This window comes from Daphnia pulicaria, chromosome 7 (assembly GCF_021234035.1).
Source record: "Daphnia pulicaria isolate SC F1-1A chromosome 7, SC_F0-13Bv2, whole genome shotgun sequence".
Lineage (NCBI taxonomy): Eukaryota > Metazoa > Arthropoda > Branchiopoda > Diplostraca > Daphniidae > Daphnia > Daphnia pulicaria.
The window spans coordinates 6,784,961-6,807,881 of NC_060919.1; the positions used below are offsets into that span (position 1 = coordinate 6,784,961).

Sequence of the window (22,921 nt, forward strand, 5' to 3'; positions counted from 1 at the left end):
TAATCAACAACAGATAACCTTTAAAGGTTTGATGAATCTTTCCCTTCTGCTTTCGTTAAGACGTTACTTCCCGTTCTTCTAAATTTGGAACCATTCACAGTAAAGTCCCTGGGGCTTTAAGTAGGTCTTTATTATGAGCGTCCCGTTTAGCTCTAGCTAGTCTTAGCTCCAGGCAATAGAACCGGTGTGGATTCCCAGCGGATTTGCCGTTGATGCGGAGTGGCGCTGCTGCTGCGGATTCGGTTTGATCTCTTGTCTCGTCTCTTTCATCAAGTTTCTCTCTTCTCATATTTCCGACTCTCTCATTGGTCCTTCTGTTGGATTTCGACCCATCCCCTCTGTCCCTCCATCGCATTCGCGATTCCTAGCCGATTCCGGTTTTTGTTGGTTTGAGTTGAGTGGAGTTGTTAACCGAGTCTAGAAGCTGAGACTAGAAGCTGGGACGCTAAGCTAGTTTCCGAGTTTAATCTTTTTGTGCAGTCTGGGAATATTAATCTGAAGACAATTTTTCACTAGTATTTCCGAGGATTAACTTCCAGAGTCAGTCAAGCTTGGTGTCATTCTGTGTACTGAAAAAAGTTGAGAGATATTCACAACAAAAAACGTTTTCGGTCACATTTAGAAGAATTTAAACACTAGGTGGTGTTGCGCATAGACGCAATTTCCCACTACCAAATTTGAAAAGTTAGTAGTTCCAGCTTTGTTATTGATGGAAATTTTGTGTGTGGCAGCCTTCTAATCTAAATCTGTTTTTAATCACAAAAGAGTATTTATTCCCCAAGAAGGATTCAATTATGTCAAGGTAACTAAATAAATTATTATTTTCTCAAAAATATTACAGGCTCCATTACCTATAAATGATCTTATTTAGACAAGAATCTAGAGGTGAATCATTGTATCCAACAAAAGAACAGTTTGCCTGTGTAAGATGTAAAAATAAGAAATTTACTTCCTGGAATGATTTTGAAAACCATCATGCTAAGGTAGTAGGATAAATATAAAAGTTCTTAAAAAAGCATAAAATACATACATTTTTATTTCATTATAGCATGCTGTTGACTTTACATTTTCTCAACTTCCTTTTGTAAAGCTTCAAAAAATCAAAATTCCTCCTTTAAATTCACAGAATCTGAAACTTAAACATCCAGATTCCGAGATCCAATCGTCTATTTCTATTATTGATAGTAATGACACAGCAGCAAGTACTTCTGGTGTGGTACCAGAAGCTTCAACTCCTTGTGAAAATAAGGAAGCTCCTGAAAGCCAGGCGTTGGAAGAGGAAGAGATGCTAACTTGGCCAGGCAGTTGTGAATCATCTAGCCCTTTAAATTCACCAATTAGTGAAATTCCAGCTAGCACCTCAAGTGAAACAATCGCATCAGCAAACCCAGCAACAGTGGAACCCCAAGGAGACTCTAATATCCTAGATCCTGCTTTCATTGAAAAGTTGGGAGAGGAGATCAATTTTCTGAATCAAACTTCAGTTGACTCTGTTCCTGACACTGTTGCTAGTGCCCCAAAAGAACCTTTATCTGAAGTTCATTTACCTGACGAGAATACATCTGGGTCTTCATCCGCTTCAATAAGCATTTCTGGTAATTTTCGCAAAAGAAATTTCCTTTTTAATTATGTATTGTTTTACCTTGATAAATATCTGTATGTATTTTTATCAATTAACAGAATTTCCAGTTCCATCTCTTATTGATATTTCATTTCCGGAACCGATCACTCCGGAAACTCCTCCAACAGAAAATGCCACTACATCAGTTGAATTGAATAAGCCTGAAGATCAACTTGAAAAGGTGGTCAATGAAAAGGAAGTGTCAGATAATGAGAAAAATGAATCGATTTCTACGCCGAAGGAAGCAGAACTACCGAAATCGAAGGGACAATTGCGACTAGTTCCATATGAGTCACTTTTGTCACCTTCTTTTTTGCGTGCCAGTTCTGAAGACGATGATGAATCTGTATCAATTCAGTCTCCAATTTCACCATCAAAGACTTCAAACAAACCACAAGCTATGGTAGCCATACCGGAACAAAATTTAGAGGATCTTAACATCACAGACCACCGATCGACTGCTAATTCTGTTCCAGTGAAAGCATTAATCGAAGCAGGTAATTCAATTCTTGGTAGTATGTTTTATATTTTAACATTTTTTAAATTTTTAACTTGTTGTTTTGCTTTTTTAGTTTCAACACCGCAGCAAGTTTTGAAAAAATCTCAACCAACTCCACCGCCTGAAATAACTGTACCAAGTACGAATCAAATGTAATTCACTGATTATATTGTTACTCTAATAAGGATTGGTTTAATTGGTCATAGGTGTGCCCCAAACAACGCAAACTTCTTCAGCGCCAACGCAGCAGCAACTGATGACGCAAGTATACCCATTTCACGGACAAGGTGATTTTCAATTATTTATTATTGCAAGCAATAATAATAATTTAATTAAATTATGGGTTGCTAATAAATTCGCATACTATAGGTAATCGTCAGCCACAAGTAAATCAACAACTTCCAACACAACAGACACCACAACAACCACAGCAGCATCATCAGCAAAATAATCCACTTCTGCAGCAACATCTGCAACAACAGCCGCAACAACAGCCACAACTGCAACAACAGCCGCAACTGCAACAACTTCTGCAACAACAGTCACAACTACAACAACATCTGCAACAGCAAACCCCACCAATACAACTTGTTCAACAGCAGAAGCAACAACAACATCTGCAACAACAAACCCCGCAAATACAACACCTTCAAAAGCAGATGCAACAACAACATCTACAGCAGCAACAACAGCAGCAGCAGCAGCAGCAGCAACAGCAGCAACAGCAGCAGCAACAACAGCAGCAACAACAGCAGCAACAAAAACAACAAACGCATTTCCACCAACAACAGTATCCCCAACAGCAACAGCATCCAAATTTGAGCTCAATGCAGTATCAACAGCAACAACAGGCGTATCAACAGATTGGAACTGGTCAGCAACCGAACACATATACTCAAACTCAAGCTCCTCAGTACATTCAGCGGTTTTCAACTCCACCACGAATACAGTACCCGGTACAATCTTACAATGCGTCATGCCGAGCTGTCCAACCCAATCAATCTACTAGGGCTACAATGAATTCCGTAATAACGCTCTCTAACAGTAATGGCACAATTTACGTTCCCCCCGTTTCCGCCTACTTCCAACAAATCACCACTAACTCTATTACGCCGATGGCCTCTTCCAACCCTATCCAACATCAGTTGGCTGGACAAGGCAACTATAACCAGGTAGTCGTACATACCAACAACTCCTTTCCACACTACTCTAACCGACCGCAGACGTCTATGGCTCAACATGTCCAGTTGCAGGTCGCAACAACTCGACCGCCAGTTGCGACTACGCAACTCCGTCCGCAAGCCATAACGCTTCCAAGCCAAGGAATTCGCGTTGCCTCAAGTCTTGCATTGCCAAACTCTGTCCGTCTTCCACCACCTACTCCACAACGACAGGCGTTTGTGGCTATCCTACCACATCCTCAGTCTCTCAATAGTGTGTGCATACTGACGACGTCTACCACTTCAGCTACTACTTCATCGACCGTTCGTTTGCCAGCTCCATCACACCAAGGACAAACAGCTGCGAACGCACTTAATCGACCTGTCAGTCAGAAACGTCATTTAGTAGTTGAGGGAGGAATATCACCGGGGGCTGGTCAACCTGCTCACAAGGTAGCGCGTACTGAAGAAACCACTGCTGTCTCTGCAAATGTCTCCACAGCGGTCTCTGCAGCCCAGCAAAGTGGAGACTGTGAAGTGCTGATCGTACAGAAGAAACAAACAGGCTTACCTGTTATTCAAAGCGTGGAGGGTGGCGGTGGCTCGTCAACGAAATCCAGTGTGCAGTCCCTTCAGACACCGTCTGTTGCTTCACTTTTAAGTAATCCCAACATAACAATTACACCTGCCAAGAATAAAGAAAACCAAACAGGATCTGATTCCGCTGCTTCAAAATCTGTCAATGCCTCCACCAATTCTGTTTTAAACGTTACTAGAACCTCTCGTCCCATCACCGTTGACTTGACAACTTCTTCGGATTCTGTACCGCAACAACGCAATCCTTTGCAATGCCAAGTTTGCAACGAAACGTAAATATTAATTTCTAAAATTTGCAATTTTCTGAATTTCCATGGTTTCGTTCGTTTTAGGTTTAACTCTCAATCGCTCCTTAAAAATCATTTGGTGCTTCACCTAAGAAAAGTGCACACCACTGTAGCGCGGCCAACCGGTAATACTTACGTTAACAGAAACCAGGGCTCGAAGCAGGCAGCAGTTAATCCCCCTATCTCGCGGGCTAGCAACGTGAATGGACAGACCACGAACACAACAGCACCAAGCACATCTGGTTCTGTTACAACTCAAACATCTACAACCACCCAACAAGCGACACCTGCTGGAATACGACCAATAGGTAACTTTCGAGCTGTCTATTGGAATTTATTTCTAGTATTAATATTACTCTCATTTTCTAGATATGAGCACTGGTTCAGTGAACACTAACCAGCAAACCAAAAACGGAGCAACTTCTGGACAAAATCGATCCACTACCGAGATTAGTTTGGTGCCTCCTAGTACGACCTCATCAACTCAGTCTTCCTGTTGTAAGGAACCTACTGCAATATCGATGGAAAAAGCAACTTCATCTGGCAGCGAATTTTATATTCCTATCGTCGACTTGAAGCGACTGGATGTTATTTCTAAACTTGAATCAATGGGGATAAATCAGTTTATTCCCGCATCCAATTTGACGTCTTGCAATGGTCACAATAACTTAGCCATACCTATTATGTCAGCTGCAGCTCTTCGAAAGTCTGGGACGACGACGGGGTTCCCTAGTCTCTGTGGGGTAGTTAATCTCGGCATTCCTAAATCATTTTCCTCGACTCTTCCCAAGTAACTCGCTTCTAACTATTAGCAGTAACTTTCTGCTAACTATTAGCTTCTCCACATGTTACCTGTAGTAAACCTCGCGACTTTTCTTTTATGATAATACAATTTTATACCATGAGTTCATTGAAGTGTATTGGAAAATGCCAATAGTCTGTTTTGTACAGTGGTGTAACACGTCTTTTAGAAACGATCAGATGACCTACTAGCAACGGCTCTCAAATTACCATAAACTTTAGAAGGAGGGGAGCCCAAAATAAGATTACAAATAGCTCTTTTAGCAATCTGAATGTTTTGGTATGAACCAAGAATATGAATTTTCTGATCAGCCAAAACAATTCTTGTCTTCGTTACGTTTTCAATGGTGAATTTTGTCCGACCACCCTTTCCTGCCAATCTTCCAATTGCTCTGTTCAAATGATCGCCTATAAAGAAAACACATTAGCCACTGTTTGCAACTTAAAAGTAATACTTTAATACCTTTAAGAGATGATTTGACATCTTTGATCTCAAAAGAATCAACAAAGAGATCATCAAGACGAATCAGAGCCAATGCATCTTCTACTTCAAACCCACAGATGAAAGCCTTCACGAAATCAGCAGCCTTTTGAACATTTGCTGTAAATGTGATACAAATATATAAATAAAATAAATTCAAGTAAAAAAACAACTCTTTGCCAATTAAAAACAAACAGAATTATTAAACACAAATGTAATTTTGTACCTATATCTTTAGTGTCCTTGCATGTTCGAAGCTCAACTTGGCGATTCTTCAAATTGAACCTGATTTGAAGATGAAGATGTTCAACAATAGGAGTAAAAAGTTTCATCCAATTTTCTTTCAATGGAGAATATCTGTGAGCAGGCACAGATATTTTACGTATTTCGACTCCGTTCTCCAACTTTTCTCTCTTGATAGGGGGGAAGGCGGGTCTATCCACAGCAGTCTCTTCCGACACCTCCATTGATGTACTTTCATTTTTCTCCGCATTTTCAGGCTGAATAGCTTTGCGTTTCGCAGCTTTGCGTTTAGGCACTTTTACAAAATCACTGCTAGACTTTGTTTGGTTACTGACTTCCATTGCTATTTGAGATAGATTACCACGTGTATCTATTAGAACTCAGAAAAGTCAAAAGAAGCTTTAAGTGGGCAGACGAAACTTATTTTTACTGAGCTCTCTCTAACGGGTAACGGCTGTACTATCGGCTAAAGACACCTAGCGGTATTTATCAAAAACTTGTCTTTGTCAAAATAAAACAAATCCTTGATCCTTCCTGCTTTTTTTTTTTTTTCAATCTATCAAAATCATAAGTGACCCCTATAATCTCATGACGAAACGTCGAAAGAGCTCAGATTTGAACGAAACTATCGTTGAATGTTCCATAATAGGCTATTAGAAGAAAATATCTCAAAACCCTTCAATGGTGTGACTCCTTTTCGGAAATCCAGAAAAACTAAACAAATGGAATCGGGATTTTTTTGTAATCTCGTTGAAGCGTCGAGCTCTTGGGAGGTGGGAAACAGTTTCAGCTTTACGTTGCTCTCAGCCGTGTAATACGGTTTATCTATTTTGGTTTGGTAATTCTAAGCGCATCCAATACCAATACCATATATGAAATAAGCTTTTCGACTTTTCTTGTCGACAACTATTTTTTTTTAAATTGAATTCGGGGGGAAAGTTCTCGTGTAGGAATGCTGTGTCTTTTCATGAAGTAATCATTCTTCATTCTTTCTTCAGAAAATATAGTATTGGTTTGAATATGCTGGGGCCTCGTATTTATTATTATTAATTCACAAAGCGGAGTCGGGCGGACTTTCTATTATATCTATAACCACCCTCATACCATGTTATAACTGTAACTAGGACCTTGGTCACTAGCTGTCAATTTTTTACTCTACTGATTTTTTTATCATCAGACGTCAAGCCAGAAATCACTGAAAGTCGCGTGAATATGTCTGAGCGGTCATTATTGCTGGGATTATTTACTAGGATTCATTTGATTCAGCTCATCCCAGTTGCTTCTGTATGTATTTAAAGGCTTGTATTTAATTTCCTCTTTAAGTGTGTTTAGTTTTAGTAGTAGTGAGAAGCTTTTAAAACCTGTTGGCACTCTAACCTGATTGCAACAATTTATTCTTAAGAAATAATCTATCACTATGCGAATGGTGGCCTTGTTCTTGTCACGAATACCAGCCTGTGCCTAGTTAACTGTAAGCTGTATTCGTGGGCTATCTGTTGGCGCGTTCGTGTTAAGTTACAACACGACCGTGAAAACCGCATAGAACCCCATATACAGGCCGTTACCCTTATAAGGCCCCCTTTTTTGGTTGCTTCTTCCCTGGAATATGCATAAGACTATTAGTCTGAAGCATCCGGTTTTCGACTTAAAGTACAAGAGGGAAAGGAGATGAATGACTTCGTGTCGTTATTTTTGTTCGACTCGAAATGCTGCGCGATCTAATATTGTAAATCAATCTTTTGAACATCAATGTCCGGTCGTGAGTAAACTACTACTGAACCAGTAATGTCCTCCGACTTCCCGTTTCCAGTCGTCACTGAGCTATATTGCTGAAACTTGATTCTACCATGGGTTTTGTGTTGTGTGTCGTCGAGACACTTGAGATTTAAAAAAGAAAGAAAAAAACTAGTCGATGTTCGACGGCTTGGAACTTGCTTTAGACAGAAGAGGCTTCGTGTTTAGTATTCTTCCCCTCCCCTTTTGCCCAGTCTAGTCTCAGTCCTCCCCTGAAATGTATCGGATTCGGTTGTTATAGAAGTGCAGCTGAAGGCCATAATACTTGTATTGGTAAGTCCATAAAGTTAGTTAAAATCATTGGTATTTAATAAGACTGGGTCGTGTCAAATTCTTATCCCTTTTGAGTTCGTTTTTATCTTGATTGTGAACACCGATTAAGTGGAAAGAGGCTCTAAATGTGCTCATGTACCACACCCGCAAGGCATTTTTATGTTAATCGCGTCATCGTTTACATTACACCAACTTCCCCTCTTTGTGGGTATTTTTCGCCTTTTCGTTTCCCTAGCTGCTTATTCTCGCATCTCAACTTGGGGGGAGAGTCTGTCTCATGGGAGAACTTTTGTACTGCATAACTAGACAAATATATAAATATTAAATTATTTATATTACCTTTGTTTTTGTAGATGCTGCAGCTGCTGGCATAGATTGTTGAAGTTTCCTTGAACCAACTCACGCTTTCTCATGCTGTCAACAAAAATGCCCAATCCGTGGATTTTCTTTCTGCTGAGTGCCTTTTGCTCAGTCCAAGGCAGCTTTAATATGGAACCTGTTCGAAATCCAGTTCTAAATAGGCTTGATATTCCTGCTCAGCTGAACCATCATCAGCAGGATTTACAACTGCAAGATCATAAGAATATTCCTGATGTCACTGTTGAAGCCGGCAAACCATTCATCATAAATCTACCATCGCAGACGTCTATGGCTGAGGTGATTGCAACACTAAACAAATGTTCAGAATTTTCTTGACGGAAGTAGGGAGGTGGTTTAGAGTTGCATGAAAAGCATTGGCACCATTTCAATGGAAGGATGTTATCATGTTGCTATTGGATGACTATCCCATGTCATGACCCCTTCCCCTACCCCTTCTCAACTCCCCCACCCACCCAAGAGGATATCTGTGTAATTGCAAGACATTTGATATGCTAATGATTGCGACATGTCCGTTTATCTTTAGTGGAATCGTCGGAGTCGTTCCTAGAATGTTTTTATTTTTCAAAGTTCGTTATTTATTTTTGTTCTTTGTTTTGATGTTTTTTTTGTTGTTTTTTTTCCCACAGGTCACCGGACGCGATGGTAAACCTCTTCCACCTTGGATTGTTTATGACGCCACTAGTCAGACCGTCCGTGGCCAGCCAGCTTCCTCGGATGCCGGTGACTGGGCTGTTCGAGTCGATGGCCCAGCTAGGGAAGTCTTCACTATTAGAGTGCGTCGGCAGATTATGGACGACGATGATGCAAATGAAGGATCAGGTTCACTCATTGATGATTATTCGGAATCAGACGATGTGGAATCGGATGTAAATGAAGAAAACTTATCACCTAATAAGCCTGTCGTTATCTCTCCAACCACACCACTTTTTAACGTATTTCCTTATCACTTTTTATACGGTCGATTGCTTTTGTTTAAACCCCTTTTATTTCTTAGGGTCCTTCCGTTTTAGCTACCCCTGTGATGGAACCCATTCCTAGCACGAAACCCAAAAATAAGAATCCGACCAATCCTGCTAATAGGATGACCGCCATTGAACCGACCCTTAATCGACAAATCGAACCGACTCCCGTCCAGGTTATGGAAGGGACTACCGTTCGCGTGCTCGATGATTATAGCAATAGTTCATTGTTTGATCGGATTGAAGAAACACAGTCCTCCGAAGAAACTCCGCCGCTGACGGATGATCTCGAATTTTTGGGGCCTAATTCAATTTCTGATTATGACGAAGAGACAGCAAAGGTTTGTCAACTTTAATATTTTCGTTTCCCTAGCGGGCGCAATAGAGTCGGATCGGATATCGCAGTCAAGTTGAGAAGATATAGGGTTTCTGTTCCGGTTGAGCTGTTACATTGTGTCCAATGCCCCTTCTTTCGTTATGGTATTGTGCCTGTTACGCTCTAGGGACTACCCTCCTTTAAAGAAGCAACATGTGTTGTAAAAGAGAGAAAAAAAATTACTAAACAATGATTCCCTAAGGCTAAGGTGCTGCCCAGTCGATGCTGCTTATCCGTTAAAAATTGCTTTACGGTTAAATGTGCCAAAAACATTTTTTGTTCTTGCATGACCGTCGTTTAATGGATTCCTTTCTTGTGTTTATAGAATTCACCGATTCCTCCTACAGTGACCATGCGCATACCAAAAATTCCGGCTACAGCTGGCAAAGTGTTCCGGTTTGTAATTCCAGTCACAACTTTTTCTGATCCCGTGGATGGCAGCTCGGCCAATTTGCACTTGGAGTTGCTTTCTGAAGATGGAAAGCCGCTCAACGGAATAAATTGGATTGGATTTAATGCAACCAAGCGGGTAATTTCCCTAGTTTTTTTCCCCTCGAAACGTCATTTTACTGATTAATTAATTATTTTCTCGTATAACAGGAGATTTACGGGTTGCCTTTAGCCGATGATATCGGCAAGTACTCGTTTTTGGTGCAGGCACGAAATTCAGCCAATTTGACAGTTACAGAGGGGGCTGAGATCCAAGTGCGTCAACATCCTTCTGAAAGAGCGTTCCATCACCAATTTACCTTGCAGCTAGAACCCGAATTCTCGGAAGATGAAGAGACCTTACCCCAGGTCTACTGGATGCTCAAAACAGTAGCTGGCTTATCTAGAACAGTTGGTGACAAAGAAGATTTTATAGTAGTGCGCCGCATCAATGGCACCGTTAAGAATGGCAACGCCTTTACGTTCACGTGGTCTAACGAGTCTCTACCTCGCACGCACTGTCCTGAAGACGAAATTCATGAATCTTTTGATCTGATTTATAATCGTGTAGCTGATCAGGTGACTGATCAGTTAGATACCGAATTAGCCCCGCAGCTGAGTGTCACATTAGGTAGCGTTGAACTTGACGGTATTTGTCAACCGTTACCAGTAAATCCACCGCCGAGCATTCCACAAAAAGAGACTAAACCATCGAGCAAAATGAATCAAGCGCCTACAACACGCAACCAAGTGGACCACTTGAGCGCTGAAGTAGGTGTACTCTTCCGTTATCCAGTCCCAGCTGACACGTTTCACGACGAAGAAGACGGCGATACACGGATGCTCAAATTGTCCTTACAAAATATGAATCGCCAACCATTAGATTCACGCAACTGGCTTCAATTCGACTCGCCCAATCAAGAATTCTACGGCCTGCCGCTGGACAACGATGTCGGCAGTGAAGAATACCAACTGTTGTGCACGGATAGCTCTGGAGCTGTCGAATCTGACGGACTAGTCGTGGTTGTCAAAGAAAGATCTAAAAAACCTGAAGATCAACCGTTGGTTGAATTTTCACTCACAATTGACGATAACTATGATACTCTAATGGGCAAGGCTAGTCGTAAAGTCCGGTTAATCGAAGCATTGGCTCAGATATTCAATGACCCCAATCACAGTAATATTATCATTCGATCATTTACCTCCGGCTCTACAGTAGTGACTTGGAGCAACGCCACTTTGATTGGCACGGAATGCCCGCCCAATTCGGTGATAGAAAATCTTCGCCGTATGCTGATGGATGACGAAGGAAAACTGACCCAGAGAAGCACAGAAATTCTCGTAGCTGCCGATTTTCAACCTTCGTCTGCACAAGTGTCTCCGCTGGGCAACTGTGTCGGACAGCATACGCCAACCTTCGCGCCGGGTGCCGACGATGGGAAAACCGAAGGCGTAGACGGGCAGTCTACTGACGATGCGTGGTCTGACGATTACCTGCTAACATTCATCGTTCCGGGCATCATTATCACGGTGATGCTGTTGCTTGCTGCCGTAATTGCGTGCATTCTTTACCGTCGCAGACGAACAGGAAAGCTGGGCCTGGAAGAGCGGCGCAGTTTTGTCTCGAAAGGTATTCCAATCATATTCGCCGAGGAATTAGAAGAGCGACCAAGTGGTCGTCATCCGGCCAAAGCACCTGTTATTCTCAAAGAGGAGAAACCGTCCCAGCCACCCGATTACCATAAGGTGCGCTCCTCAGCTAGCCCCTATGCATCGCACAAAGCAGCCGAGCAGCACGACTTGCTCCGTACACCGTCGGACGATGCGGAAGAGGAGCCAAACAGTCTTTATCAACCGCCACCTCCCCTGTCGGCTGGTCGCGATTCCTCGTCACGATACTCGCGACCCAAAGCCACCCCAGCTTATCGAAAACCACCTCCTTATGTTCCACCCTAATATTGCGTATTGACTGCCAGAACTCTATTATTTTTCTTTATTGTTTCTTCTTTCTTTTTCGATCCTTCTAACAACAATCTAGATAGACTCTTACAATTTAAACTAGATTTTTTGCTCCTTGAACTGAACGTATGTGTTACTCTAACGAAATGTGTTAAATCTCTTGTCTCTTTACTCGATTTCCTTGTTGCGCAGCTAATATCAGTCCCACCATTTTGTTTCTTTTTTAAAGTTAGTGCAAGCTTTTTTCTTCACCTAAAAACAAAGAACTTCTGTAGACACTATTTTGCCATTACATCAGCAAGTCTTTGTAGATCCTCCACAAAGTCACAAGTAAATATAAAACAGAAAAAGAGCTTTGATTCGTTTCACGCAATTTCATATTCACACATATACCGAATTTTGCAAATATGAGCTTAATTCGGCGAATTTTCAAAAGGTTTACATAGATCAATCACATATTCTTCCAACTGTTCCATAGTTCTTTCGTAATCAGCCAGAAAAGAAGACACTTCAGTTTTTACTGGCTCACGCGTTAGCCTATCTTTAACTTCAGAATCTCTCGTCGCTAAGCTAGAAAAATTATAAAAAATAAGTTTAGAATTTAAATTAAAAAAATAAAAAAAAATCAGGCATACCATGTGATTAGGATGAAGCACAAGAAAGGTATTTCATGTGATCGGAACGTAATAGTGTCGGCTGTCAAACTGAAAGTTGATACAAGTTGTATCAGATCACGCTGATATCGACGAAACTCGAGACCCGTTATGGTCGTCAATTGCGGGAAACTATATTGGAAAAAAAGAAATATCGTCAGCAACTAATATGAATGTGAGAAGACAGACTAATACCCTTTCTCGACGTAATCCATGACAATCTTTTTGCGGAGGTTTTTTTGAGCTGAGACATTAGCCAAAGGAATGATAATTGAAACAGTTTCTTCTTTATTTTCAATAACGTCCCCTGTATTATCTTTGATGATTGAACAGTCATCTTTTTCGACTGCGTATTTCGTCTTCCCTGCTAAGAAGGCACGAAACTGTTTGAGAGAATGCTGATCTTCAGTTTGCGGTTGCCTCCTTGGAAGATTTATTCCTTCTTCTTTAACATTTGGGTTATTGATATTCATTTGAAGCAACTTTTCTTGGATGGAATCAACGCCATTGTCTATGAATTCCTCTTTAACGTTACGAATCCACTTGAACGTTCTCATCGTAAACCATTGCTGTACGATTTTCGAAACCAATTTACAGGGATTAACCACTGGCTCTGAGACAATTTTCCTTTGGGTTTTCGGCTTCAATGCTGTTTTTTCTTTAATAACTTCCACATCTTCTTCAGTATTGTTTTCCTCATCAGGAACAGCAACAGCAATTAAAACAAATTCATCCCCCTTTAGACTCCTACATCAACACCAGATAGACATTTTAGGTAATATAAATTAAGAATAAGGTATGAAGTCACACAAGGGCACATTACTTCTTTGGTGTATGATTGATTTCAAATCTAGGGATTTTTTCTTTATGCCTCATCCATAGTGGGCTGGTTAGTAACTGGTCTTTGAAATGGTTTGAAGCAGAAAAACAAACATCACTGCAGAAGTTCTAGAAAACAAAGATTTGCCAGGGTAAATTAATTCATCAGTAGATTTTTTGAAAAGTAACTACCTTTCGTTGAGTAACATCAAAGACTTTCTTTGTTTTCGAATCAATGCGATACTTTTGCTTCAATTCTTTTTCTATGAGATTATGACATACCGGGAAGCCACACTGTTTGGCAATAGCTCTTTCTTCAATTGTATCTTGATAATATTGAGGATTGATGAATTTGGCCTTCACAGAGAACATTTAAAAGCATTGTTTTAGATGTAAAACTTACTACTGACTTACATTATCTGCAAGCCACTGTGTGTCAACAGCCGAATTCTCCACCATATGCTCAACCAGACCTAGGGCTCTACGTTCCGATTCCTTTTTTTTTCGAAAGGCAGCTTCTACAGCAGCTCGCCTGAATTATAAACACAAGTAGGCTTTACACTCACGAAATTAATTAAACCACAACGAAGACTTGTTAATACTTTTCCAATAAAGTTTCCTTAGAAGTTCGTGGTTGGTTCGGTTTATTGACAGCCGCCATTTCTAGCTGACGAAAAATTTTGAATCAACACAATGTTCACGAAATAAAGGTTGCCAAGACAACGAAGCAAAATACAACAAAAAACTAACATAATCATGCGTTTTTTTTGGATAAAAAAATCAGTCTCATTTGAGATTTTACATCCAATAAAACGGCGTTATTGTGATAAATCTCTGGATCTGTTTCAAGTAGGTTTTATTTCAATTTAACTAAGTGAAAACGGCCTAGACCTTTTAAAAATGAGCAATTTATTTTAGATTGTAAAAAAATTATTTCTTTTACAGCAAGCTCGAAAATGGGCTAGAACAAATCTTTTCACATATGGAACTCGCAGAACTGTTTACAGCAAATATGGAAATGGTTTAATTAGATTAAAATATGTTCCTTCAAATAGCACTCATTGTATTGATTCCCCCTATCAATAAAAATTGGCAAATTTTTGTGGGTCAAAGTACTGTATAAAATAGAAGAAAAATCTTAACAAAAAGACACTCACATGAGTTTACCGCATACATCGTAAACCTGCTTACGAACGTAGCGACGTCTTTTGACCAGTATACGGCAGAGAACAAGCATTAAAATAAGCGAAGAGACCAGGTAAATAGCGGCACAAAGGCTTATGTCATATCCAGTAAATGATAGGGTACCAAGCGGAAGAGACTGAACCCTAGAACTACCCGAGTGCGCTGCATTTCTTTCTATAAGAAGCCCAACCGAGCTAATATGGTCAGGGTGGTACAGCTTTATCAGGTAGTCATACACAGCTTCTTCCCTCTCAACACCGTTTGGTCGACAATCAGGGCAGTTATTCGGTGCAGGAAACTGAATTTTGGGTGCTTTTGAATCCTCGCTGGCATCACTGGCGATTCTTCGATTTACCTTTAAGTCACGGATAGACACGAAACAAAATTAGTTAATATTGATAGCGATAAGTATAACATGTACGTATAATACCTTGTTATGGGCCGCCCATAACCAAAGAACGGCTTGTCTTGGTGATTTTACTGATTCGATGGGATCTACTTCATCTTCGGCCATGTCAACGAAATGATTAGAACAATGGGCACATCCAAAAAAGTATTTGATAAAACCCTTCATCGCTTGCAGTATAAGATTAGGTTCATTTGAAGTATCATCAGATTGCTTTAAAGCGTAATTCACTGTCAGAGTATGAAAAGTTGTCCACAAGGAGCACGGGTACCCCCGCAGATTAGGTCGGCTTCCACGACATCCAACCCATTCTTGATTTGTTTCTCTACCATTAAGAGCGTCACGCCATAATTTGGAAAACTCTTCTCCTCGAATTTGTTTCTTGTACCCTTCCAGATTACGTCTAATGGAATGAATAGTCTCTTTCATTTCAGGGCGACCAGGAAAATATTGGTCAAGTACATTGATCAGTTGTTTTAGGGCGGCTAACTCTTTGCCAACAATAAGCTTATGAACACTGACTTCGTGACCGAATGCGTACAACAGAGCTCCTTCTAAATCAGCCATGTAAACTTGGTCTTTGGCAGCTTTGACATTTGTGTGTATGGCATGGGGTTCTTGAGTGTGAACGGGCTTCGGAATATTAGCAATAGCTAACGAACCTTCTTCGTTCTCCGAGTCGAAGAATTTTCGCATAATTTTTTTCATGTAATCTCGATCGGGTTGAATCTGATACAGTTCTGACTTGCCCGTTCGTTCAAGAAAAACAAAGGCAGGCAAGGTTTGGACGTTGTACTTCGTGACCAAATCTTTGTGGGTTGCATTCACTCGTCGTATTGGCGGGTAGTGTGGAGCATATTGATGAGCATCCATTATAGCTTCTCTTGACCAATATTTGCTGTTGTCTATCGTTTCAAAAAGTAGAATAATTTCGTTGTTGTTGTAGTGATTCCACAAATCCTCCAATGTTTCGTTTCTACAGATAAATGTACAAAATTGAGAATATTTAGTATGTAGACACTATCAATTAGAGCATTATTTTATAATAGTGGGAAAAGAAAATTAAGTATGAGAGAAAAAGAGATCTGAAAAAATTTTTTCTTTACAATTTTTACTCTGGCCCTTTATCACAATGCACAGTCTCAGTATGCATATTCTATTCTGCCCATTCAAAAGTGGGGAGAAAGTGGAGAACACAAATAATGAAAGTCAATATTTAAGTTTGAATAAAAATCAGTGACACTTACTGAAGTGAACCTAATACTGGCCAATGTGGAGGAGCTTTTTTCTCTGCAAACTGTTGCTCAATGAAGTCAATCATGCTATTTCGAATGGCATCTACCTTTTTACCACCTGTCCTTGCTATGCCTAAATGACTGGCATCAGTAAATGCAGGGAAAAACTTTAGGGTTGGATAGCCCATTATTTCAAAATCTCTACACAAAGGAATATTTTCCTCCTTAGCACAATCCACTGCTCCCACTTTAATTACCTTTTCCCAACCTAAAAAGAATACAATATATTCAATTAAGGCTGTTAGTGTACATGATACAAAATTGAAATACCTTTTACATCATTGGCAAGCTGAATATAGGCAGGAGCAAAATCAATGCAATGCCCACACCAGCTACTATAAAATTCAACTAGCCAGGCATTACTGGTAGCTACAATAGTTGATTTAAAGTCAGCAATATTCATTTGGACGATAGGATCTTAACAAAAGAAGGACGAAGTTTAATCAAGAGTTAAAAATATAAAAAATATTATCGAAAACACCTGAATCTTTATAAAGTACAGAATTGCTAAGTGGTATAGCATCAGCCACTGGATTAATAGAAGAAAGGACGAATCCCAATAGTAAAAATAATAATTTCATGAATTTTGAACGCATTTTGGTCGTGTCATCTACATGACATTCACTAAATTCACATGCAGGAGAATTCTTCGACCTTTCCGAAGATGTAAACAAACTGGGAAAAAAGGTACACGTCAGACGTCAACTAAGCCTAGCCAACTGCATGTAACTAAAGTCTGGAAAGTGGAAAGTGCTGCGGTATCCGAGTGTAAATTGCGTAATTGCGGATATGGCTCAAAATGTAATAGATTGTAGAGATGGGGAATGGTTTAAAAAGAATAAACATTTTCACCTATTAGCAGAGTCAGGATAATTTATAACCTCAAATAAGTTGCAAGTAGAATTTTTTTCCATGAACTTTGTTCATATCAGCGGTAATAACCCTACCAAATCATGGCATAATTTGCCTTTTTAACAAGCGATCCGCCACTCAAAGAGACCGTTTTGGGGGTTTTTGATTTAGCGGAAATCGTCGCTGGGGGTTCTAAAATTAAACAAATAGATGGGTTTTGTGCAAAATTTTTCGCTAAGTCGATTGCTAAAAACCGCAATCGCCTAGCTTTTGTAGTTTGGGATATATTTAGAAAAAACTGAGAGGGGGTAGCCGAAATTTGGACTTTTTTTCGTTTTTTGTGCAGCAGTTTTCTCGTCAACTGCTGCACCTAAAAATAATCCAATTGGTTTAAAATGATGAGATAGCCCGTCTCTTCAAACCATTTTAATGTTTTTAAAATATTCGGCTTAGAAGCCGAGATATTAATGATTGAAATTTTGAAAACAATTTCCAAAAATTTCTTCGTTTTTTGGCCATGCCGGCCTTTATCCCGTAAGCCACCTAGCGCTCGCGAAAGCAAAATTTCCCCCTCTTTGCCTTTAGGGTCTGTTGGGGTGACCACCCCCTCTCGATAGGTGTAGGCTGACGTTATGAGGGAGACCACCCCAACAGACCCTAAAGGCAAAGAGGGGGAAATTTTGCTTTCGCGAGCGCTAGGTGGCTTACGGGATAAAGGCCGGCATGGCCAAAAAACGAAGAAATTTTTGGAAATTTTTTTCAAAATTTCAATCATTAATATCTCGGCTTCTAAGCCGAATATTTTAAAAACATTAAAATGGTTTGAAGAGACGGGCTATCTCATCATTTTAAACCAATTGGATTATTTTTAGGTGCAGCAGTTGACGAGAAAACTGCTGCACAAAAAACGAAAAAAAGTCCAAATTTCGGCTACCCCCTCTCAGTTTTTTTAAAATATCTCCCAAACTACAAAAGCTAGGCGATTGCGGTTTTTAGCAATCGACTTAGCGAAAAATTTTGCACAAAACCCATCTATTTGTTTATTTTTAGAACCCCCAGCGACGATTTCCGCTAAATCAAAACCCCCCAAACGGTCTCTTTGAGTGGCGGATCGCTTGTTAAAAAAAGCGCCTACCGACGATGGGGTGCTGCCGCGAAGACCGCTCAACTCTCACTTCGCTGCTACCCCTGGTAATTAACTCGCGTCGTCGATGTAATCTTCATTTATGAAACAGAACTAATTCAAAATTATTTACTAGAAATGCTTTCCGAATCCGTATAGCTTTTAAAGGAAGATATTGCGCCAGGGCCATAACTGAACATAAAATGGACCAATCCATTATCTTCTGCCGAACGAAAGTCGATTGTGATAATTTTGAAGATTATGCTTGAATTCCATCGGTATGAACATATTTAATTTGCCACGTTCGTCGTCTTCTTGTAGCCTATCTTCATTACTTGTGAATAACAGACACGCATGAGTTTGCAATCACAAAGATCAGTAATGTTCAACAAACAAGAAAAAGAACATTGGCGAAATGAATATCGATCCTTCGATGCTAAACAGATCCAGAAAATTTTCTAAGCATTATAATAAGCGAACGAATGCAAAAGTAATTGAGCCTTCATTTCTTGAACAGACTTCGGCTGGCTTTATTCTATTTAAAACCTTCCAGATTGTCGGTACGTTCTTGCGGCTTCCGGTCTGCATGGACAGGGCTGGGCCCGGTAGTCTAAAAAAACTACCGCTACCGCGGTAGCGGTAACTTAAAAAAAAAAATTATCGTGGTACGGTACTACCGCGGTAGTTTAAGGGACTACCGCGGTAGCGGTAGTCGTTCTGCGGTAGTATTTAATTCTTTTGCAAATGAAAATTTTGAAATGTTTCAAATCCATTTCAAGCGGAATATAGAAGAGTTGATATACTTTCATTAAAAATTTTCTTTTTAATTTGGATCTAAAAACCCATTCGTCAGTTGCAATCAAGATTTATTTTGATTTATGAATCAAAATCAGAAATAATTTTTTTAAAGTATTGTATCAATCAAAAAATTCAATCAAATATTTTTTGATTTTGAAAATTAATTTTTTTTAAATTTAACTTGGCAAAAAGATTCTCATTTGTGCGATTTTCTCGTCTTGTTACAATTTTATTATTTATCCGTGATTTACTGTGTTTTAAACCGTTTAAATCACGAATTAAATTAAACATCCTTGCATGATTTAATTCTTGTAATTAAAGAAATTAGAGTTAATTTTTGATTTAATTTAACGAAACGGTTTACAATAAAAAATAATTCAGGAAACTGCTCACTGGTACAATAGATCTTTCCAGCAAGGCAGAACAAACGTTCCAACCATGCGGAGTACGGAAGTGCAACGTTTTATTTCAGAAGCCGTGAACGCGTGCGCGTGATTCTGGAAAACAAGCGTTCTTCTCACTCAAGGCGCTAGGCGCTTATACGCCACTCATATTTAATTCAAGTTGACCTAAAATGTTATGAAATTTCATTCGCAAATTTAAATTAGAAAGTTTAAGAATGGATAACTATGATTGTTTTGGATTAGAAACGTGAGAGATTGGTGATCCAACAGAGGCCTGATGAATTGCTCCAGAAAAATTAGAGCGCCATCTATTGTTTTTCTATTGTGTTTTACAAAATCAGCGCTAGATGGCGTGGAAAACTACCGCTACTGCACGGAAATTTGAAAACTAACGCGGTAGTGCGGTAGAGTAAAGTCGTGCGGTACTACCGCGCGGTTCTACCGCTACCGCACGGTAGTACCGCGGTAGCAAGTTCACCGCGGTGATCCAGCCCTGTGCATGGAGGCTTACGCACGAGAATTTTTGTAAGGAACGGCGCAATAATCTACTAGTCGATTGCATCCTGAAAGGCCGGCTAAACTGGCGATGGTGACGATATGACCTTGGTCTTGCATATAATCATACCGGACAAAAAGCTTTTAACAGTCTGAAGGAAAATAGTGTTTCTTATTTGATTGCTTTTCTCCAATTGTTTAACATTTGAATTACCCAGAAGTGCGCCAAAATGTTGACGTCAAAAGTGCGCTGGATAAGTTCATCGGAGCATTCAAGTAGCGCTTTACCCGTAACCACACCGGCGTTATTGACCAAGATTGATACCTATTTGATTAAATTTGGGTTAATTATTAATATGAGCAACAAACATATTTTCAGTCATTCACGTACTTTTCCAACTTCCTGCTTTAAACGATCTGCTGCTCGGTAAATTTCTTCAACACTGGAATTAATTAAACTAAAACTAACTGGCCTTACTTCAAAATTGGACCACATAAGGTAAAGCGTCGTCTTGTCGTAGACAGCATGAACGGTGCAAGCTCGTCGGTACACGCTGCGTAGCTGTTTCTCAATCAGAGGACGATTGTCCAATTCATCGTTCCATCGCGATTCTAGGTGCTGAGCGTACAACAACCAGTACTCATCGTAAAGAGCACAAGCGATGAGGCAGCGCTCGAAAAGAGTATCGATCCTTAGCTGCTGGCCGTGCTCAATTTCGAATTCGAGGTACGCCTTCCAATTCTTCAACTGGCCGCGCTCAAGAGGCTTGACATGAATGTAAGGTCGTTTGATCTGTTAAAAGCAAGAGACAATCACGGTCATACCCATTACCCGAAAAAAAAGAAGAAATGAACTTTTTTAACTCGTTTCCAGTGATCCCGATGTGGCTTGGGATCCAAGTGAGGTATGTCTGAGTGCCGGATGCTTTTAGAGCCAAGAGGAGGTTCCAGATGTCAAGGAGGATCGGGGTTTGAGTTAGTTTGGTGGTAGCGTCGATTGCTTGGAGGGCCGCGCTATTTGCGGTTTACTTCTAATCTGTCAGACTGTTTTTGTTTTTAGCTGAACTTGCAGATCGAGCGCTAGATGGCGAGGAGTGGCAAAAAGAGGGTGAAACAATTTTTTTTTGTTCGTAAAACGGATTGCCACTGATTTTTTAAAAATTAATTTCACAATTTTATTGCACAATGTATTAGCTATAAAATTGTTCTATAAATAATATTAATAATTTTTAAAAATCTTGTGATAAAGAAAGCAAACCGGCAACCTGCTGCTTTATCTCGTGCTAGAAGGCAACGTAGCACTAGATAGAGAGCGTCTCTTCTCCTTCTTCACGATAACCATTAAAATCTGAGGTGATTTTTCTTTCTCTCTTCCGGAAGGGCTCTACAATCTGGCGGTAGTTTGTACGAGCGAAGCGAAGTCCAAGAAGCTTTAGAAGCGGCTGCGTGCCTTCAAGCTGAAATCTTGGTTCTGAATGAATTCTAATTTTATGTTTATGGATATTTATTGATAATTAAAAATATTGAGTATATATTAAATATAAATAATTTTTGTTACTGGGTTGAGTCCAGTTTGTACTGCTATGTTTAAAAAATTTTTATTACGTAGACAAGTTGAAGACAAGTTTAGGACAAATTGTACGTAGAGTGACAAAAGTGGTTAAAGGTTTACAAATGAATAATTGAGTTCAAATGTTGAAAATTCATTCCAAATAATAACGCTCACCCTCTTGCATCAAAGTTTTGGTAGACAATAAGATGAGTGAAATACTGGCTACAAGGGTCATCACGAAAGAAAGAAATTTGAACCGTCCATTGTTAACGAAATTCTCCAGATTAAGACGCACCAGGATTGCAGCCAATACAATATGTATGATCATGAATGTAAAGATCATGGCTTGGCACCAAAATCATAGAATAGGCGCGTGACGGGCTCTAATGCTTTTAAAGCGTACCCAACCGCAATGGCATTTACGGCCAGATTAATCGGGATGGGGCGAACCTAAAAATAAATAAAATTTTATTAAAACATCTATAACTTAAACTAAGAAACACCTACTTCATCAATTGGCCAATCAATTCCATTATTTCCAACATTTTGCTCCATCATAAATATTCTATAATAAAAAAAGCTGTTAAAATATGTAATATTATATTATAATAAATAAATAAGTTAATACCTGTGTTGAGTTTATAAGATGATTTAGATATATTACGATAAGTTTTCAAGACTTTTCAAGCAGTCGTCAATGAAAGTACAGATTGCTTCTCACCGCGCTTTGGGACTGGGGGAAATGATGAATAATTTTGAAGTTGCCAAACCAAAACAATATAAATAATTTTTGATACTGGGTGGGGCCCAGGCTTTGCTGCTATGTTTCAAGAATTAATTCTACGAAGACAAATTGAGGACAAATTGTGGACAAATTGCACGTAGAGAGGGACAAAAGAAAAGGTTTACAAATGAGTGGAAGTTGAACACGTCGAGCCAAATAATATTTGTGACCTTCTTGCATCAAAGTTTTAGTGGAAATTAAGATGAGAGAAACACTGGCGACGATGGTCATCAAAAACGAAAGAATTCTGAACCGTCCAATATCATTGACGTTCTCCAAATTAAGTCGGATCATGTAAGAAGCCAGTACAATTTGTGTCAACATGAAAAGAAAAATCATGGCTGCCAGTGCATAGCCATTGTTAGTTAAAGTGCTGGCACCAAAATCGAAAAAGAGGCGGGGAGCAGGCTTTAATGCTTTCATAGCGTACCCAACCGCGATGGCATTAACGGCCAGATTTATCGGTATAGGAGGTATCTATAATAATAAAATTAGATTACTAACTAAAATTGGTTGGAAACTAAGAATCACCTACGATCAAATCCGGTGCTCCATTATTTCCACCGTTGAGTACCATCTTAAATATCCTATAATTAAAAAAAAACTGTTAAAATATATATTATTACATTATAATAAATAAATTTACCTTTGCTTAGCTTATGAAATGTTACAGATTAAGTACGATAAGTTTTAAA

At 39.6% G+C, this 22,921-nt stretch overlaps 5 protein-coding genes across 7 annotated transcripts; 2 read left to right on the top strand and 3 right to left on the bottom strand.

Annotated features, from left to right (window-relative positions):
* The first annotated feature begins 243 nt into the window (after nt 1-243).
* On the top strand, nt 244-5,069 carry LOC124348348 (putative mediator of RNA polymerase II transcription subunit 26). 3 transcript variants are annotated; one of them, XM_046798529.1, is made up of 10 exons: nt 244-684; nt 766-802; nt 872-983; nt 1,049-1,595; nt 1,681-2,118; nt 2,194-2,259; nt 2,327-2,407; nt 2,490-4,149; nt 4,210-4,472; nt 4,534-5,069. In XM_046798529.1, exons 2-10 carry the CDS (start codon nt 795-797, stop codon nt 4,956-4,958), a joined length of 3,600 nt encoding a protein of 1,199 aa, XP_046654485.1. In that variant the 5' UTR covers nt 244-684; nt 766-794; the 3' UTR covers nt 4,959-5,069. The 3 variants fall into 3 exon arrangements, with proteins under 3 accessions (XP_046654485.1, XP_046654484.1, XP_046654486.1); XM_046798528.1 differs by having other exon boundaries at nt 245-802; XM_046798530.1 differs by having other exon boundaries at nt 245-802; nt 2,330-2,407.
* Nucleotides 5,062-6,111, bottom strand: LOC124348355 (RNA-binding protein PNO1-like). Its single transcript, XM_046798545.1, has 3 exons — nt 5,673-6,111; nt 5,429-5,566; nt 5,062-5,373 (listed from the first exon to the last, which is right to left on the bottom strand). The coding sequence occupies exons 1-3, from the start codon at nt 6,028-6,030 to the stop codon at nt 5,132-5,134; spliced, it is 738 nt and encodes a 245-aa protein (XP_046654501.1). The 5' UTR covers nt 6,031-6,111; the 3' UTR covers nt 5,062-5,131.
* Nucleotides 6,112-7,647: 1,536 nt separating this feature from the next.
* LOC124348349 (dystroglycan 1-like) lies at nt 7,648-12,213 on the top strand. The gene is made up of 6 exons (XM_046798532.1): nt 7,648-7,756; nt 8,110-8,413; nt 8,764-9,069; nt 9,132-9,437; nt 9,798-10,001; nt 10,073-12,213. Exons 2-6 carry the CDS (start codon nt 8,168-8,170, stop codon nt 11,855-11,857), a joined length of 2,847 nt encoding a protein of 948 aa, XP_046654488.1. The 5' UTR covers nt 7,648-7,756; nt 8,110-8,167; the 3' UTR covers nt 11,858-12,213.
* On the bottom strand, nt 11,981-14,072 carry LOC124348353 (RNA polymerase II subunit B1 CTD phosphatase Rpap2-like). The gene is made up of 7 exons (XM_046798540.1): nt 13,935-14,072; nt 13,747-13,864; nt 13,525-13,689; nt 13,337-13,461; nt 12,709-13,260; nt 12,496-12,645; nt 11,981-12,430 (listed from the first exon to the last, which is right to left on the bottom strand). Exons 1-7 carry the CDS (start codon nt 13,991-13,993, stop codon nt 12,274-12,276), a joined length of 1,326 nt encoding a protein of 441 aa, XP_046654496.1. The 5' UTR covers nt 13,994-14,072; the 3' UTR covers nt 11,981-12,273.
* A 306-nt stretch (nt 14,073-14,378) lies between these two features.
* Nucleotides 14,379-16,946, bottom strand: LOC124348351 (sulfhydryl oxidase 1-like). Its single transcript, XM_046798539.1, has 5 exons — nt 16,700-16,946; nt 16,489-16,635; nt 16,171-16,426; nt 14,948-15,899; nt 14,379-14,872 (listed from the first exon to the last, which is right to left on the bottom strand). Exons 1-5 carry the CDS (start codon nt 16,812-16,814, stop codon nt 14,486-14,488), a joined length of 1,857 nt encoding a protein of 618 aa, XP_046654495.1. The 5' UTR covers nt 16,815-16,946; the 3' UTR covers nt 14,379-14,485.
* Nucleotides 16,947-22,921: the final 5,975 nt, after the last annotated feature.